The sequence below is a fragment of the Crocuta crocuta genome, unplaced genomic scaffold, assembly GCF_008692635.1.
Source record: "Crocuta crocuta isolate KB4526 unplaced genomic scaffold, BGI_CrCroc_1.0 scaffold160, whole genome shotgun sequence".
NCBI lineage: Eukaryota > Metazoa > Chordata > Mammalia > Carnivora > Hyaenidae > Crocuta > Crocuta crocuta.
In genome coordinates, this window is record NW_027527591.1 from 6,062,340 (window position 1) to 6,080,920 (window position 18,581).

The following is an 18,581-nucleotide window of genomic DNA, read 5'->3' on the forward strand; positions in this document are numbered from 1 at the left end:
TTAATATTTTTATACAATGGACAGAAATCAAGTTCATTTTTTGGGGCTGCTGTAACTGCTGGGCACGTTACCAGGCTCAACAAAGGCTATGTCCCAAGTTAGCAGTCTACTCGGCTGCCTTACTGACTCTGCCCCCATCTGCCCCACAGAAAACACTCTACCCTGCAGCTTGCCCACAGCTCTCTGCGGTGCTCAGCCACTCCCCTGCAGGACACTTTGCAGACGGCATGTGGCACCTGGCAGGAGTCCACACGTGCCCTTTACAATCCTCCACATCTGCACAGGCACCAACACCACGTGGATGAATACGACCTACACTTGGTCCCAGTGAGCACAACCACCATGCTTTCGGTTCTTCCCTCAACCTCCAACACATCTGCATCCCTGCTGGCCCCTGGGAAATCCTGTCTGTCTGTATCCGTGTACTTTAGAATCCCCAGGACCACCTTTACAAACCACCAAACAGAACCCTCAGTCTGTCTTCCTGTCTCACTCACAACAAAAGTGCACAGTGTTCATCTCCATTATTATGTCAGGTGTAGGCCCGCTACTATCCCTCGTGGGGACTGGACAAGGTACTGCTGTATTAGGCACCTAAAAGGAAATTATTAAGGCACACACCCGCCTCCCAGCAACCCCAGCTGAATACACTGGGCTGTTACACCAAAACCTAGTCTTCATGCAACAACAACATGATTCTCTGGCAGAGATGGTTTGGGATAACCGTTTAACTTCAGATTACTTACTGGCCGAGGAATGAGGTGTATGCACTATAAAGGGCACCATGTGCTGCATGTATATTAGTAACTCTAGACAAATTCCGAGAAACTTATAGAAGGTGGCCCATCAGGTACAAGTATTTCATAACCTCATGCAAATTTTTTACCAAACAACTACCTCAGCCGTACCCAAGAGCTTTATTTTCTTGGCTGGATCTCAACAAAAGATGGGTATGGTTACAGACAGGATCTCAAATAGTCATTTGTCTACAGATACAGCTGACTGGCATTTTTGCTTTGTTCAAACGTTTCATGTGCTAGGTGACCAAAATTCTGCCAGTGGCTTTTAATATTTCCACCATCCTGACAGTGCCTAAAATTTTTCCTAAAGAAAATTTACAGCACGATAACCCTACTCACACCCAGAGTCTGGACATGTAGATAAGAACTTGAGTTTAGGATTCCCACTCTCAGTTGCCGCTTTAGTTTTCCAGGGCACCTTTAAAATAACCACTTAGGGGGCACCTGGGTAGCTCATTAGGTTAAATGTCTAACTCTGGGTTTCAGCTCAGATCATGATCTCACAGTTCATGGGACTTAGTCCCGCATATGGCTCTGCACTGAGCCTGCTTGGGATGGTATCTCTCTGTCTCTCTCCCCTCCCATGCTCAAATAAATAGACATTTTAAAAAATTAAAAAAATAACCATTTAGGAGTTAAACCCTTGAAAACTTAGTGACCTCAGCCCCAACCACTTCATAAGTAACAGGTGCTTGCTACTCTGCTGTCTGTGTCCTGCTCACCCGTGACTTGGGATGGAGGACCACTCAGGTGCTCAGGGAGCTACCCGTCGACCTCTGTGTGGGTGGCTTGTGGCCCCTCATTCTGCATATTCTTAATTCCATACACCAGCTCCTGGTCCCCACCACAGTAGGGAAGGTAACAAAAGATTGAGCTGCATGCAGGCCAACCAAAGTCAAAGGAGGTGACATTTGTTTTCCCTAGACCCTATGCTATTCATAGTGTACTTCTTCTATCTCTTCCCAACAGAAAGAGAAAAGAATCCCAAGGGAGCAGGATACAAGGCAAGTAATTTTTGACTAAAGGAAAGTTTCGAGAAAAGGTCTGAAAGGTAGAGAATATACCATCCTAAATATACTTCTTTGACAGAAGAACTGTTTTAGGCTGAAAACCAGAGCACAAGTTACCGTTCTATAAGAGTGGTTTACATTTTATAAGAAATCTCCATTTATAAGAAATCTCTCTCTCTCTCTCTCAGTATCAGGAAGTCAATGATTCTAAATATCTAGAAACTCTCATCAATGGAGAAAGCAGAGTCTTATCTTACCATTGTTTACTGTGCTTTTCCTGATAGCTTCCCACAACTGGATGCTCACCCATCCCCAAAATCTTCTTTTGCCTCTAGCTGAGGATATTATCTGAGGTAGTGACTTGGGCCATTCTGGAGACTTACTCAGTTTTCCTGGGTCTCCCCCACGCATACAGGCGGTACACATGTTATAAAACTTCTGTTTGTTTTCTCCCTATTAGGCTGTCTTTATCGCAGGGTGTGGCTCAACCAAGAACTTAGAAGGGTAAAGGGAAATTTATTTTTCCTCCTCTATAGGTTCATTAACTTTCTTAGGAATAGACCTCATAGGATTATCTCAAAATGATGAATGAATATGAATGAATGAATGAATCTAAATCATTTCTCCCTCTTTTTAAATGCATGGCCCATTTTATTCACATATTGCATTAGTGGTTCATAAAATGCTTACATTTAGTAATCATCCATTTTTGCTTGTAAAAGTCTTGGGGCACCTGGGTGACTCAGTCAGTTAAGCGACCAACTGCGGCTCAGGTCATGATCTCGCAGTCTGCCCACCCTTCAGGCTTTCTTTACCCGCCCTTCAGGCTTTCTGCTGTCAGCACAGAGCCGGCCTCAGATCCTCTGTACCCCACCTCTCTCTGCCCCTCCCCCACTTGCACACGTGTGCTTGCTCTCTCTCTCTCTCAAAAATAAATAAACATTAAGCCATAAAAAAGGCAAGTCTTGGTAACAAAGCAAAACTAAATTTTTCCATTTCAGACCCTGAAACTTCTATAGGCGGTAAACTGACTTCCTAGTAAGTAAGAAAAAATTTACACTAATTCATAGGAAAATAAAACTGTCTACAAAGAAACTTGAATTGGGGTAAGCACCAAAACTCAAGGAATATAACCATTTCAATCCAAGGTGACCACATTCCCCATTTGCTCTGGACCATCTTGGTTTATGTCTATTATCCTAGCATGATTACTAAGCATGCTCACTGTGACTCTCAGAAATGGCACAGTTTGGACAATAAGTTATACACCACCCTATCTGAAGACAAAAAGATTCCGAAATAATTTCTGACAAAGAGAACTTTAAGGTTTTCAGAAATACTGCTATTACAGGGGTGCTTTGCATAATCTATTTTTAAACTCGTGAATTGTGAAAGAGTTAATAACATTTTCACTTGCGCAGTTGTAAAGTAATAAGAACTGATTAACACTCAATATTTTTGAAATAAATACAAAGCTCTGCCTTGCAACCTATATCTGGGAACTTCCCTGTCCACCTCTACCCCTAATCCAAGGATCCATGAGAAGAACAGCACAGTGATTCAGCATTTCTAAGGCATTCATTAAAATGTGCTTGAGTGTCATGAAATCAGGAGAAGAAAAAAAGGCACATAATACACATATTAAAATCAAAACTTCTTTTATAAAAGCAAAGATGATGAAATGCTATAGAATCTCTCTTACTGAAACATTTGTAAAGCAGCTGAACTGACAAGTCTCTCTCATTACTATTATTAGGCAAGTCATCTGAAGATACAGCAGGAAACCTTTGGAGCACTTTCTGTCACCTAGTTCAAGAAATGCTTAAAAACCCAAATAAAAGGGAAATCACAGAACCCAAAGGGACTCCACAACACAAGACACCGTTTATACCTGTGTGGGGGCACTTTTTAGAATCCTGTTTATCTCATTTTTGTGTCTCCTGGAGGCCCAACCCCGTCTTGCTCATCTGTGAACCCCTTACCTCTTATCTCCGAGCCTTTAGCATACTCCTTTGCAGAGGAGAAATGTGCAACAAAGGTGTGTTAGAATTAAACTAGTAAGAAAAGGAGAAAAATGCTTCCAAATATAATTTCTGCGTAAGCACTTTTTTTCTACGATAAAAGAACCCCACGACCACCACCACGATTGGGGGCGGAAATGGAAAAGTATCATTCCAACGGCAAGCATGTGTTCCATGGTGAGAAATCTACCGGAGTGTCAGGACAAGGTTCAACAAACCAATTTATCATAAAAAATTCAGATAGAGAGGAGTCAAACCATGTCCCACCCAATGAAGCAACCTCATAACATTAGACCAGAAGACAGGCGTCAGTCATAGCCTTCAAAACTTGAGTTATAAAATATTCCTCTGAAATTTTTTAAAGTCTCGGCTCAGGAGGCATTGAACATTCTTTGAAATACACCTTAAGGCAAGATTGTGTGTGTGTGTGTGTGTGTGTGTGTTATTCCTTCAATACCATATGCAAAGGCACTGGCATTCAAGAACCTGCCACTGAACCTTAGAAGGTTTCATTAATTAGGAAAGCCATAAAATGCATCTCAATGCATTTATCAAGAAGTTCTTGGATTCTTCTTCCTTAAAGTCACCATCTACTGTTCCTGTCAACAAGACAAATGGGCAGACAGAATCCAGGAGTTGACCCATTAAGTTACATAGGAGCAGAGGTCACAGGGCTGTGAGAACAGAGTCTTCTTCATCTCAGCCAAGGTGGGTAACAGCCGCTTCACAATACTGTGAAATTAACTGCTCCAATAATATTCAACTCAAGGAATTTTCAACTCAAGAAAAAGGAAGCATTTTCTCAGAAACCTGACTCGTAAAAAATAATAAAAAGGACATGTTCGGGCCTCTTGAGGTTTATATTAGCAGTCTCACAATCTTTGGAAAGTCAACCAAAAGCCTTGAATTTCTAACTCCTCATTTGTAAAACAGGAATAAAAACCATTACCACTTATCTATATTTTAGAAAACTAATAAAAACAATGATGTGAACCACAGATACTTTTCTTAAATTAGAAACATCTAAATTAGATGTTAGACAGTTACTGCTTTTCTCAATTGAACAGGTAGAGTCCGAAGTAAAATATCTGACATACAAACTCTCTATTCTCTGCTCCTGATAAAGAACACTGATGACCAACCCACTGTATAAATCTGCTTGGCACCCAAAATATTACTAACTCAAATAAAGAGCAGTAAGCAAGAAAAAAAGATCCTTCAAACTCTTTGGACATTAAGCCCTTTTGTCTTCTGCTGAATGCCTTTTTAAAAACCAGTGCTACTTTCTGAACCAACTGTAAAGTAAAGCAACGACTGACGATTGCAGATGGAGCCCTGAAGGACTATGCTGGCCAACGCTGGTCTCTATATTACATAAATAGTCTGTATAGATTCGCCACAATCTTTTAAAATGTCAAAATTGTTTACCTGCTGAAAATATATCATGAAAAAAGTATTCTTTCCTATGATCAATTAAAGAAATTTAAAATTAAGTTTAATCACTCAATTTCTAAGTGAAAGACTGATAGGGACTCTGCAAATAGCCTCACAGCAACCTTCTGTGCGCAGACTGAAAGGAGTTTTCATCATGGGACGTGAAACACTGCACCCTTATATAAAGCCTCACAGATATAAGTCAGGACCATAAACGTACTCACTCAACTACCGTTCAGTGTCCAATGCAACTGAAAGAAACATGGACCACATTTCAGCTATGGGATTTAAAAAGCCATAAGAAATTCGAATTCCACATTAGAGTCAGAGGGGGAAAAAAAAAACAGCAATCCTATCCCAGTAGATCCCAGGTTGACTTCCTCCAGTCTCTCCTCTATCATAATATTAATCGATTTCCTAATAAAATGCTGCAGTAAAATTTGTGAAATCAGATTCTGGCCGAAAATCAAATCAAAGGCCAACTCCCCTTGGCAGCTACTTTGACATACCCAGACCCATGCCTACCTTGTTATGTTTTTGCTGGTGTCTTGTCTTTGTGTCAAGAACATGATAAGGGCTTTCCGAGTCTTGGTTGATGTAATATATGAGTCTTGAAGGCAGTGTGATTTCTTTCTGCATTGCATTACCGTAACTGGCATTACTGCTGCTATTCTGTTGCACCGTGTTCTCTTCATCTGCCAGGACTCCCAAATTTTTTTCTGCAGTTTCATTCCAGTNTACACACATACACCCAATAAATACATAAGTACTACAATGTGTTTTTCCATTAAGTGCAAAAACAAAGTTTTCTATTTATAAGCAGGTAAGAAGTAGAGGCACAGCAAAGCAAGTTATCCAACAATGAAATGGCCTGCATAGGTTTACAGCCGGCGAGGTTTATACAATAATGCACTATTTGTTTTTATTAGTGTTTTAATTAGTGTTCTAATCAGTCTCAAATCTATACTTCTAAGTAAGGGGAGTCGCGGTAGGGAGGGGGAATGGATCTGAAGGAAGACATTAAATGAACATGCTCAGAGGAGGATCTGACCCTCATCTCCACCCCTTGAGTCTACAGAAGCTCAATGGGACTCTGACTAGGAGTATCCCATCTAAGAGCTAAGAACGCCCCCCAGATAACTTGAGTGCGGAATTCATGGGCGCCGGTCGTTAATTGATTCATTAAACAAAATAGACAATTCCTTTTTCTTTAAACTTTGAGACGAGCAAAAATTCTTTGCCATAGAGGGAAGCAGATCCTGGCGGCTTTCCAATTCCTTTTCTTTTCCTGCCAAGGCCAGCTTTCTGCTTCCACTGATCTCCAATCATCAATGTATTGAATATCATATTATCTTAATTGCTCATTATAATGACAAGCATTTTGAGAATTACAAACTAAAGGTTTATATCTCCGAAGTTTCCCTCCCCCATCTTAAGTCCCACAGCAGGGAAGAAACCCAGTAGGCGATTTGAGGAAACAACACAGTACCACTATTATTATTACAGCCTCCCGCATTCACATTCAGGCTCTCCACCCAAGAAGCAACTTGCTCCCTCGCTGCATTTACCGTCCACTGGTTTCTCCCTCCGCCAAGTTAACAGAGATCGCTGAGGGACCCCGCATCCACTAAATACCTTCCAGTGAAACCGACAGTCATTGGAATAGGTTTTTAGTGAATGCAACAGAAATGGACTTCAGAAAGTGAATTGGAATGAACAGGGGTCTGAGAAAGAGGTGGAGAGGCAGGCAGGGTGGCTGGGAAAGGCCGAGCCCGGGACGTGTCCGGAGCGCACGGACCCGCGTGCCCTTCGCTTTCCTCTGCGGGGCCCCCGCAAGCAAGGCAATGCAGAGGGCACCGGGGCCATACCCACCGCTGGGTGCAGCAGCCCCCCAGGCACGGGGCCGGGACGAGGTGGCGAGTGGAGGCAGCAGGAGAAGGACGAGGAGCAGGCGGCAGGGCGGCGCGCGGGCCGGGGCGCNGCGTGAGCGCGAGCGGCGCGGGGACGCGCGGCGCGGGCGTGCGCCCCGCCCTCGAGAGCGCGCCCGAGCGCGCCTTCGGGTCCTGATGCTGATGCTGATGCTGATACTGATGCCGTTGCTATTGCCTGACACAGGACGCACTGCGCATGCTTTATCGTGGAGGAAAAGGGAGAGGGAAAAAAAAGCAGCAGAGTGATGCAGCATCCCAGGCAGCATCAGAGGTGACGGTGGCATCTTCAGAGGTGGGGGCAGGAGAGGGGGGAGGCTGGCAATCAGAGATCAGCCAGAGGGGAAGAAAGAAGCGAGCCGGGGTTTCCAGGCCAGAAACAAAAAGGATTTGGGAGAAACAATCAACCAGAGAAATCTCCCTGCCTCTTCCACCACCCCAAATCTTAGATCCTCCCCACTCCTATTCCAACCTCCTTCTCCGGGAGAAACTAAGGCCGAGCATTTCCTTCCTAATCCTTTATTTATTTCCTTCCTGCAAATAAATATAAAGGATTGNTTCGCAGCGAGCCAGACTTCCTGCGCAGGAGTCCCCAGAGCTGGGGCGCTCCACCCGGGCCTCTGTCCCCTATGCCTATGCGTAGGGGCTTTTCTGAAAGCTGAGGAACCCGGAAGGTGTTTGCTCAAAAGTTCAGAAAGCTCGACTGGGTGTATCTGGGAAGACGTAGAAATTCTGGGAGCAAGAAATACGGAGATCAGAAACGAAGTGTGTGGCAGCTATTTTGGGAAATCCATCGTTTGTCAGCCATGTGGGTGGGCTTGCACTGGGGAGGACACACCACAGATTTTGAGATCTAGTCCTGACTTCTTCAGAGAAAGGGGGAGATTCTTCTCTTGCTGCTGTAAAAAAAAAAAAAAAATGTAAATACAGAGTCCTTGAGTTAGGTAGGTTAGCAGCCACTAAATCCTATGGTTTGTTTCAAGTTAGGGCCTGTGGCATATTTCTACCCCCAAATTCCCACAATACAAGCTTTCCTTTATTCATCCATCCAATGACAGTGAGTAATAACAATGATATCTTACTCCATTATTAGTATTTAAAAAGAGATTATAACATCTACTGCCGAGAATCCAGAATTCCAAAACTAAGAGAAAAAAATACGAGTACAGAGCACCATATTGATGACAGGGCTTAGTGCTGCTGGCCCCATTCTTCACCCTAAAGAGGTTCAGAAGAAGTCTTCCCCAGATGTGCCTCTTGGGCATGTGGATTATTTAGAGCTAAAGGCAACGCAAACCCTGTGGGCTCAAGAGAAAATGTGGCCTCTCCCTTAACTACCTAGGAGAATTTAAATTGGGGATCTTTTCCAGAATAAGAGTTACTACCAAGGATAACATTTATCTGAGTGACCCACCGCACAGCAACGCAAGCATCTAACTGCCAAACGTGTGCTCTTATTGCCTTCTGGACTGACCTCCTCTCCTTTGAAACCCCCAGCGCCCACCCTTTTCCTTAGCCCAGGATAGCATGTATATCTCATTTTACCTTTCTGTTTTTAGAACTCTCGTGAATGTGGAGTTCTTGTATGTATGAAATTAAATTTATTTTTCTCCTTTAATCTGTCTTGTGTCAATTTAACTCTTAGACTGGCTAGAAGAACCTTTGAAATATAGAGGAAAAATTTTCCACCTCAACAACCCCCATTTAATGAAGAAGGAAGAGGTAGGGAGCAGGGAGAGAGATAGTGGGAGGGAGGAAGGCAGACGGATGATACAGAGACCAGAGATCACAGAGCTGTTACGGGGCCAAACACCTACACGAGCTCTTCCTCTCTATTATCAGAGCTAAGATAGTAACTTATTATCACACATTTATTAATGTCAACTTGTAATTGATGCTACTTTCCCCCAATGAGGGCAGCAGTAATGTTCCCCTTGGCTCCATATTGGGTCCCTAGAACCTAGCATGGTGTTTGTGGCACAAAGAAGGCTCTCAGAAAATATGTCATGAATGAAAACACAAAAACTGTGTGGTGCGCGACAGCAGGAGTGACACTGGAGCAGGCCCGTGATCACACCCACCTCTCCGGAGCTCCTGCTCGTAGCTCAGTGCTCCTAGGGTGTCTCAAGACAGGGGTGTCCTGGCTAGCTTTTCCCAGCATGTAGTGGATACAACGCAATCATCTTGAAAGAGGGCTTGGGGGAAAGGAGGTGTACACGGAAGGAGAAAAAAGAAGGAAATGAAAGGGGAAAGATGCTGAGATGCAGTTATTTGAAAGGACTGTCTTGGGGCACCTGGGTGGCTCAGTTGGTTAAGCGTCTGACTTCAGCTCAGGTCATGATCTCACAGTTCGTGGGTTCGAGCCCCACGTTGGGCTCTGTGCTGACAGCTCAGAGCCTGGAGCCTGCTTCAGATTCTGTCTCTCCTTCTCTCTCTGACCCTCCCCTGCTCACACTGTGTGTGTGTCTCTCTCTCTCAGAAATAAATAAAACATTTTTAAAAATTAAAAAAAAAAAAAAGAAAGGACTGTCTTGCAATTGAGTGACAACGTCTCAAAGCCTATCCCAGTAAATAAAGCTGTGTGTCCACTTGGACTGAGTGGACATCCACCAGTTTAAGCCACCATTCCATGCATTCAGGGAACAGAGTGAGGACTCATTTCAGTTTCTAATAGGGAGCAGGAGTGTTTACAAAGCAGGATGTTGTCTTTTACACTATAATCAAAAGACTCCATTTATTTGTAGAACTTTAATGTTTACAGACATGGCTGGAGGCAAATGAGATTTTAAGTTAGAGAAGGAGTAAATCAGTCAGAAAAACTTACCAGAAGTTTGTTCCTTAAGCCATATATTTTGGGGAAGGCTAAAAACTGAATCAAAAAAGCTTTTTTTGAAAAAGAGAGAGCATGTGTGTGCACGCATGCGTGCGTACAAGTGGGGGAGGGGCAAAGGGAGAGATAGAGAGACTCCCTCCGCACCCAGCACAGAGCCCAAGTCAGGGTTGGATCTCACAACTGTGAGATCATGACCTGAGCTGAAATCAAGAGTTGGATGCCTAAGCAACTGAGCCACTCAGGTACCCTCAGAATTAAATTTAAGTGGATAATTTGTTAGTTTGATAATATTCTTATTAGATAGTCCAGAATATTTGTGGTTATGCAGTTTAGTTCCAAATATTTTCTGTGCTCTCATGATATTTAATAACTTTGTTAACCACCACCTGGCGCTTTGCTCTATATTCATGTTTGTGCATATCACCTTTCCCTTATCTAGGCTGCATTTTGGTGATCTCTGATTCCCAGAGCCTAGCATGGTACGTGGAATGGAGTCGGCATTCAATAAATGTGTGTTGAGTAGAGACAATCACAGGCAGAAGAGGGGAGGATTCAGCAAGCAGGATTAGAATGTAGAAAGGGATGTACCAGAAGTTTGAGCGCTGTGATAGCTCTGGTTAGATATGTGTGCTGGATCCCAAGGACATTAGGGACCACTGGAGTGGCCTGGTCAAAGTGACAGACATGGAAACCTGCTGCAGTTGGAGGTGAAGACAGGAGACCAGAAGGTCCATGGGAAGGAAATTAACCAAGTGATATGGACAACCAAGTGAACACAAATAAGGGGATGTGCGACAAGTGTCCAGAAAGAGTAGCCCTACTGCTCACAAAAGTGGTTCCGTTGGTCTGGTTCTGGAAGACACCAGAAGTTCTTTCTGCAGGGGGCAGAACTGGACCCACTTTGTAACCAGTGAGCAAACTGGGCTGGACAGGGCCACATAAAAGTAAGGGTAGAAATATTAGATTTGGAAGGCCTCGGCCTCTGAAGTACTGAGACTCTGGGAGAGAAGGTGGATCAAAGTATCACAGAAAAGGGGCCTTGGTGGGTGAAAGTGGGCAAAAAAGAGGGTGATGTAACAGCAGATCTGCAAGTGCAATTAGAACAGAATAATGATTTGGCCAAAAAGCCAAGGTCAAAGAAGGCCTGCAGCAAACTAGCGGATGGCAATGATGCTGAGGAGTGGTCTGCAGAGTGAGAGCAACAGCACCAACAAGGACCAAGGGTGACTGGGCACTGTTTCAAGAGAGCTGGCTGGGGGCAGATCCGGGTACAGACTCTGCTGGGGGCAGTTTCTCCCTCTCTCTTTAGAATGGCTATGAAGACTGGCTTTGCAAGTGGAAATTAATATCGCCAAAGAAAGAAGACAATGTGCTTCTTGGGGAAAGTGAAAAAAGGAGTGAGATCTATTATTGGTGCTTTCCACGTGGTTCAAGGGTCAGCAAACAGTTTCTATAAAGGGCCAGATAGTAAATAGTTTAGGCCTTGTGTGCCATATGGTCTCTGACGCATATCTTTTTTTTTTTTTTTACAACCCTTTTAAAAATGTAAAAAGCATGCAGCCTACAGGCCTAGTTTGTCAACTTACCATTTTTAACTATATGTGTGTGTGTATATATATGTGTATATCTTAAGGTTAACATTTTTCATCAACTGCACTATCCTCTATGCTCGTGAGCAGAAAAGCATATGCAATGATATACATGGCTCTAACTCCCAAAAAAGCCACCCCTTCACTGAAATTTAACTATTCATTTAATTAGTAATGTAGTTGCTTAATTCTTAATACAGATGCATCACTTGAAGGGATTCTTAAAGGGGTGCCTGGGTGGCTCAGTTGGTTAAGCATCCAACTTCGGCTCAGATCATGATCATGTGATTCGTGAGTTCAAGCCCCGTATTGGGCTCTGTGCTGACAGCTAGCTCAGAGCCTAAAGCCTGCTTCAGGTTCTGTATCTCCCTCTTTCTCTGACCCTCCCCTGCTCACGCTGTTTCTCTCTCTCTCAGAAATTAAAAAAAAATTTTTTTTTAAATGAAGGGATTCTTAAGGAAAGAAGCATTGATCTCAAGTTTAGAGATAATTTCCAAAATTAGACAATGGAGGGGAATGTCAGAAATCATTTTCCAAAAAAATACAGATACGGAAAGACCCTAGACTTTTCTTTTGTTTTGCCAAGGTGCATTTTCTGGTGAGTAGAGAGAGGCTGAATAAATGCTACAGCCATGACAGCTGAGGGAACGGAGTAACACACGCAGTGGCAGCCCTTCCTGGAGACTGTCACCATCAGTGATCCACCTAGATTCCCCAAAACTCTGTCCTAAGAGGCTGTAGGCAGCAAGTACATTCTCCTGACACAGGGCCACACCTGACATCTCAGGCAGCCTTCAAGTTCATGAAAAATCCATCTACAAGTCTATGTTAAATATACCTCTGCTCATTCTGAAGAATAGACCACAGTGGGACAATTCCAGATGGCAAGACATGACTTATTCCAAGAGTATTCCAACAGGATTATTTTTCTGGGAAAAGAAAAGGTATTTACTAGCAAAACTGCAATGGCCACAGACATTTCTAGGGGAATAGCTGAACACACAAAAATGTATCAAACTGTCAAAGTGTGAAAATATCTAAAGAAAAGGGACCACTGCTGAAACCTAAAATTAAGGGGGTGCCTGGGTGGCTCAGTCGACTGAGCATCTAATTCTTGATTTCGGCTCAGGTCACGATCCCAGGGTGATGAGATCAGTCCCCAAATGGGGCTCTGTGCTGAGCGTGGAGCCTGCTTAAGATTATCTCTCTCTCTCTCTCTCTCTCAAATAAAACTTTAAAAATTAAAAAAAAACTATAAGTTCTTAACAATATTACGTTATATGAAAGATAATTAAGACTTCCTGACAGAATAAAACACATTTGAAAAATAGTTTAATTTTTTTGCCCCCATGACACAAACATTAGGCTAGTTTATCCCACAGTTTGGAGCATTTACAAGCTGTAGCACAAAGGGATAAACAAGCATGTTGTGGTGATTGGTGGTGATGATATATGCTATGCAAAACTTGGAGAAATTATGTTTATTAAGAATAATCAGAGTCAACACATAATCATTAAGCCTTCACCGGGTCCCAGAGCAACAGGGACCCAGAAGAAAATTGCCACATAGGATTGGGGGGGACCTCAACTACTTTTAGAGACAGCAAGTGAAGTTTATCTGAAAAGATTAGAACTCCAGCAACAGAAATAATACACCTGTGATAATCCCTAACATTTGCATAATAACAATAGCTAAGCCCTTTAATAATGTCTGCTTTAATAATTACTGTGCATTTACACATCACAAAGTACTATTATCTGTTTTATTTTATTTGATCCTCAATTCTGTGACATGGAGAGAGCAAATACTACTATTTTTTTAGAAGCTCTATCTTAGATGTGAGGACACTGAGGCTCACTGGTTTTGCAGTGATTCTCTATCCTGGCTTCGCACCCAATTACCTAGAGAGCTTTAACAACTTATCATTGCCTGACAATTTAGAATCTTCAAGAGTGGGATCTAACATCAGTATTTTTAAAATCTACGCAGATTAATCGAATGTACAGCCAAGGTTAAATGCAATGGGTCAAGGGATTTCCCAAGATGATACAGCTGCTTCACATCATAACTGCAATTGGAACCCTGAATTCAAGTCCTGTTCTGTTCCTGAGTTCTCTTTTCCTAGACCTGCCCTTTTCACAAGTTCACCTTGAACCAGGAAAGATACAAAAAAAAATATAGTATAAATACTGTAGGACCTAAGAAAATATACAATCAGAAAACATTTGAGCCAGAAATTACCTCTGAGATCATCTAGGAATTCAAAGTCATTATTGTACAATTGTAGAAGCAAAGGAGCAGAGTCTAAGCTTGTCGCTCGAGGTCACATCAGTCTGTGGCAGAGCTGGGACTGGATTCAGGTTTCCTTTTTCCAGGCTATCCGGTACTTCCCATCATGCTTTGTATATGGTTTGTTTAAAAAAAAAAAATGGATTTGCAAAAATCCTGTCAGTCTACAGTGTAATCCATTTCTGATCTCCCACATGGCCTTGCTTTGTAAACACAAAGAAAGTTGTGGCTATGAGGTCTGGGTCCCAATACGACCAGTCTCTCTACACCCAGTCCCATCGTCTGGCTGCTTGGAGGAGCCTCACGCCGCAGCATTGGAAGTTGTCCATAATGAATGGAAAGTGCTGTGGGGGAGGCCCCATGCATCCTTGGAGGGAATCCATCCAAATAAAATAGCTCTTGTTCTACTTCTCTAGTCCTTTGTGTCTCAGATATTTCCAAGGGCTAATTTTCTCATCTAGCGAGTTTTCTTGTACTACCTTCAGTGGATCTTCAGAATTCAACAACTGTAGCTTCTTAAATCCTGTTTCAGATAGTCCCAAATTTGGGGAGAAACAGAAAAGAACAGAGGAAATAATAAAAACAAAATAATAGCAATAATAACAAGGAGAGGGAGGAAGGAGAAGAAGAGTTATTTATACAACACCTACTGTGTGCCAGACACTGAGTTAAGCCCTTTATCTAGATGTCTCATTTAATTTCAGGAAATTCTAAGAAGGAACTACTTTTTTATTATTTGTTAAAGTTTATTTATTTATTTTGAGAGAAAGAGGGATGGGACATAGAGCAAGAAGGAGAAAGAGAATCTCAAACAGGTTCCACAATGTCAGTGCAGAGCCCAATATGGGGCTTGAACTCACAAACTGCAAGACCATGACTCTAGCCAAAATCAAGAGTCAGATGCTCAACTGACTGACCCCTCACAGGTGCCCAACGAGCTACTATTGTTACCCCCAGTTTGACTGATGAGGGAACTGAGACTTGGAGAAGTGAAGGTATGTCCACGGTCATGTGACTACTAAGAGGCAGAGTTGGGTCAGAAGCCATGTTTGCCTGACTCTAAAGAAGAAGAAAAACCTACTTGACCACTGCCCCAAAACAAAATCCCTGAAACAGTCTCTTGAAAGGATCTATAATATTTTTACAGCATGGCACTTGGGTATAAATACAATTTAAAATTTTATTCTGTCTGTTTAAAACCGCTGACATATTGATCCATACACAGAACCGTTCGGAATTATGTTCCTTAACTCCACATTAGAGATTTCTGAATACAGCCATTCGATGCAATTATTTGTATAATTCCAAAACAAAACCAATTATGGTGCAGATATTTGTTTCTTACATTGAAGTACCACGCCATAAGAGAAGGCCAAGAATTCACTTGTTAGAGAATTTAATTTTTTCTATATTTTAAATTAACCACATCACCACCCATTAGATTTAGTTTACTCTGATCAACATCATAATTAGCAACATTTATTAATCTACCCTATTAAGCAATAATATTACACTTTGCCAACATACTAACATGTTGAGATTTCTGAAGACATAACTGCGAAAGCTTAAACCTTGATCAATAGTCATTATATATTTTTATCTGTTCTTCTAAGGCAAAGAGAACAGCTAACATTTACGGAGCTCCTTAGATCAGATAACATGCCTTTGCCCACCTTTTGTCACTTCCTGTACCGCAACACGTAAATTAAAGCTGAGTCAGTTGAATTATCTCTGTTAGCTCATCATGAGATTAGACTATTCGTGTTGTGGATACAGACATGGCTGAGAGGCAGAAAACAAATGATAGACAAGGACAGTCACTTCTCCAGATGGAAAAGAGAAACTTGAGACAAGTTTTAAGACTTTTTATTTGCTCTTCTAATAAATTATCTGAGAGGTAGATTGCAGGCTGCAATGCCCTATCCTGCGGAAAATAGCATTTCCATGCAATAAAATGTTTGGGCGAACTGAGATAAAGTATAAACAAATTTTCTGAGGCTGCGTGATATGGCCAAAAAAACTAGTAAAAGAATTTTATTATCAACAAGTTTGGAAATGAGTAATCTAAACTATCTATATATCTAAATAGCTATACATTCCACCTTCAAACATCACTGCACATCTGGTTTATCAGCCAAATTACAGCTGGGCAATAACACACACACATGTGCACGCGCGTGCACCCTTTCAACTCCAATGTGGAAAACAGATTGTGGAGTTGACTGTCCCATGAATAAAAGAAATTTATCTAAAAATGACAACAAAACAATATTGATAATCATATAGAGAATATGACACACCAAACTATGACATACAAGCCCTATAAAGAAATTAAACATGATGCAGGAAAAAGCATTTTGAATGTCCAAGCTGCTGCCAGATGAAAACACCTAAAAAGATAAGAACCATACCACCTGGCAAGATAAATAATGAGACTTTATTTTAAAAGACTTTAAAATCATGGACTGTATATGGGGCGCCTGCATGGCTCAGTAGGTTAAGCATCCAACTTCTGCTCAAGTCATGATCTCACAATTCGTGAGTTAGAGCCTCACAGTCTGTGAGTTGAGCCTCGCATGGGGCTCTGTGCTGACAGCTCAGAGCCTGGAGTCTACTTCAGATTCTGTGTCTCCCTCTTTCTCTGCCCCTCTCCAGCTCATGCTGTTTCTCTCTCAGAGATAAATAACTTTAAAAAATAATAATTTAAAATCATGACCAGTGTGTTACGGTGAGCATAATCATCCAAATCCTAAAATATGTTCATGGAGGGGTAGCATCTGAAATATGAGAGATATACTTAGTACAAATAAGAAGTAGCACCACACATTGTGTTAAATTAATTTGTAGTGGACCCCTCTTGGGGAACCTTCCCTACTCAGGTATCTCCCCACTTCTGAAAATGTTCTAAGAAATAGGTCCCCATGATTAGGTCTATACTCCATGGTCTTGCTCCCCGAGTTCTTCTCCAAATCCAGCAATAGTTTGTTCATTTAGAATCAGGTACCTGACCTAAGACCTAAGGTCCACACTGTGGACCACTCAGAGTGTTTCATCTTCCAGGCACATTTGATTGACTCACTATGGCCAACCAAGTCCTTACTTGAAACTTTTTTAGGACTTTTTTTTAGAGCAGTTTAAGGTTTGCAGCAAAATTGAAGGAAAGACACAGAAGTTTCCCATATCCTCCCTGCCTCCTCCATTATCACATTCCCTACCAGCGGTACATTCGTTACAACTGATGAACCTATATGACACGTAATCACCAAAAGCCCATAGTTTACATAACTATCACTCTGGGTTGTTGTACATTCTACAGATATGGACAAATGCATGACATACATCCACCATTATGGTATCATACAGAATATTGTTACTGGCCCTAAATATCCTCTATGCTTTGCCCATTCACCCTCCTTCCCCCAATTGTAGAAAACTACTGAACTTCTTACTGTCTCTGTATTTTTGCCTTTTCCAGAATGACATATATTTGGAATTATGTAGCCTTTTCAGACTGGCTCCTTTCACTTAGTAGTATTTTTACAGTTCCTTCACATTTTTTCATAGCTTGACAGCTCATGTGTTTTTAGTGTTGTATAATATTCCATTGTCTGGAAGCACCATTCTTTATTTAGCCATTTGCCTACTGAAGTACATCATGGTTGCTTCCAAAGTTCTGGCAATTACGAATAAAGCTGCTATCAACATCTGTGTGCTGGGTTTGTGTGAACATAAGTTTTCAATTCCTTTGAGTAAATACCAAGAAGCACGTTTGCTGGATCATATGGTAAGAATGTGTTTAGTTTTGTAAGAAACCACCAAACTGCCTTCCAAAGCGAATGTTCCATTTTGCATTCCCACCTCAATATAGGAGAACTTCTGTTGTCCCACATCCTTGCCAGCATTTGGTGCTATCAGTGTTGTAGATTTGGGCCATTCTAACAGGTATGTAATGGTATCTCATTGTTTTAATTTGCATTTCCATGATGACATATGACATGGAGCATCTTTTCATCCACTTATTTCTATCTGTGTATCTTCGTTGGCAAGATATTTATTCAGGTCTTTGGCCCATTTTTAAATTCAGTTGTTTTTTTCTTGTTGTTGAGGTATTTTTAATGTTTACTTATTTATTTTTAAGAGAGAGAGAGAGAGAGATAGGAGAAGGGGAGGCAGAAAGAGAGGGAGACAAAGAATCCCAAGCAGGCTTCATGCCATCAGCACAGAGCTCAAAGCAAGGTTTACACTCATGAACTGTGAGATCATGACTTGAGCCAAAACCCAGTGTTGGACACTTAGGAAACTGAGCCACCAAGGTTCCCTTCTTATTGTTGAGTTTTAAGAGTTCTTTGTATATTTGGGATAACAATCCTTTCTCAAATGTGTCTTTTGAAAATATTTTCTCCCATCTATGTCTTGTCTTTTTATTCTCTTGCCATTGTTTCTTGCAGGGTGTAAGCTTTTACCTTTAATGAAGTCCAGCTTATCAATTATTTCTTTCATGGATTGTCCATTTATCAATATTCACAAAATAACCTATTGAGATTTTGATTGGGATTGCATTAAATCTATAGATCAAGTTGGAAAGAACTGATATCTTAACAATATTAAATCTTCCTATCCATAAACATGAAATATCTCTCCTTTGATTTTGTTCATCAGAGTTTTGTAGTTTTCCT

General features: G+C 41.7%; 1 protein-coding gene across 1 annotated transcript in view; it reads right to left on the reverse strand.

The window, feature by feature from the left end:
- Positions 1-6,012, reverse strand: part of ADAM23 (ADAM metallopeptidase domain 23) — a 164,265-nt gene extending 158,253 nt beyond the window's left edge. The window contains exon 1 of the mRNA XM_077771577.1: positions 5,791-6,012. Within this exon, the coding sequence (XP_077627703.1) occupies positions 5,791-6,012 (222 nt within the window). The remainder of the gene's footprint in view (positions 1-5,790) is intronic.
- Positions 6,013-18,581: the final 12,569 nt, after the last annotated feature.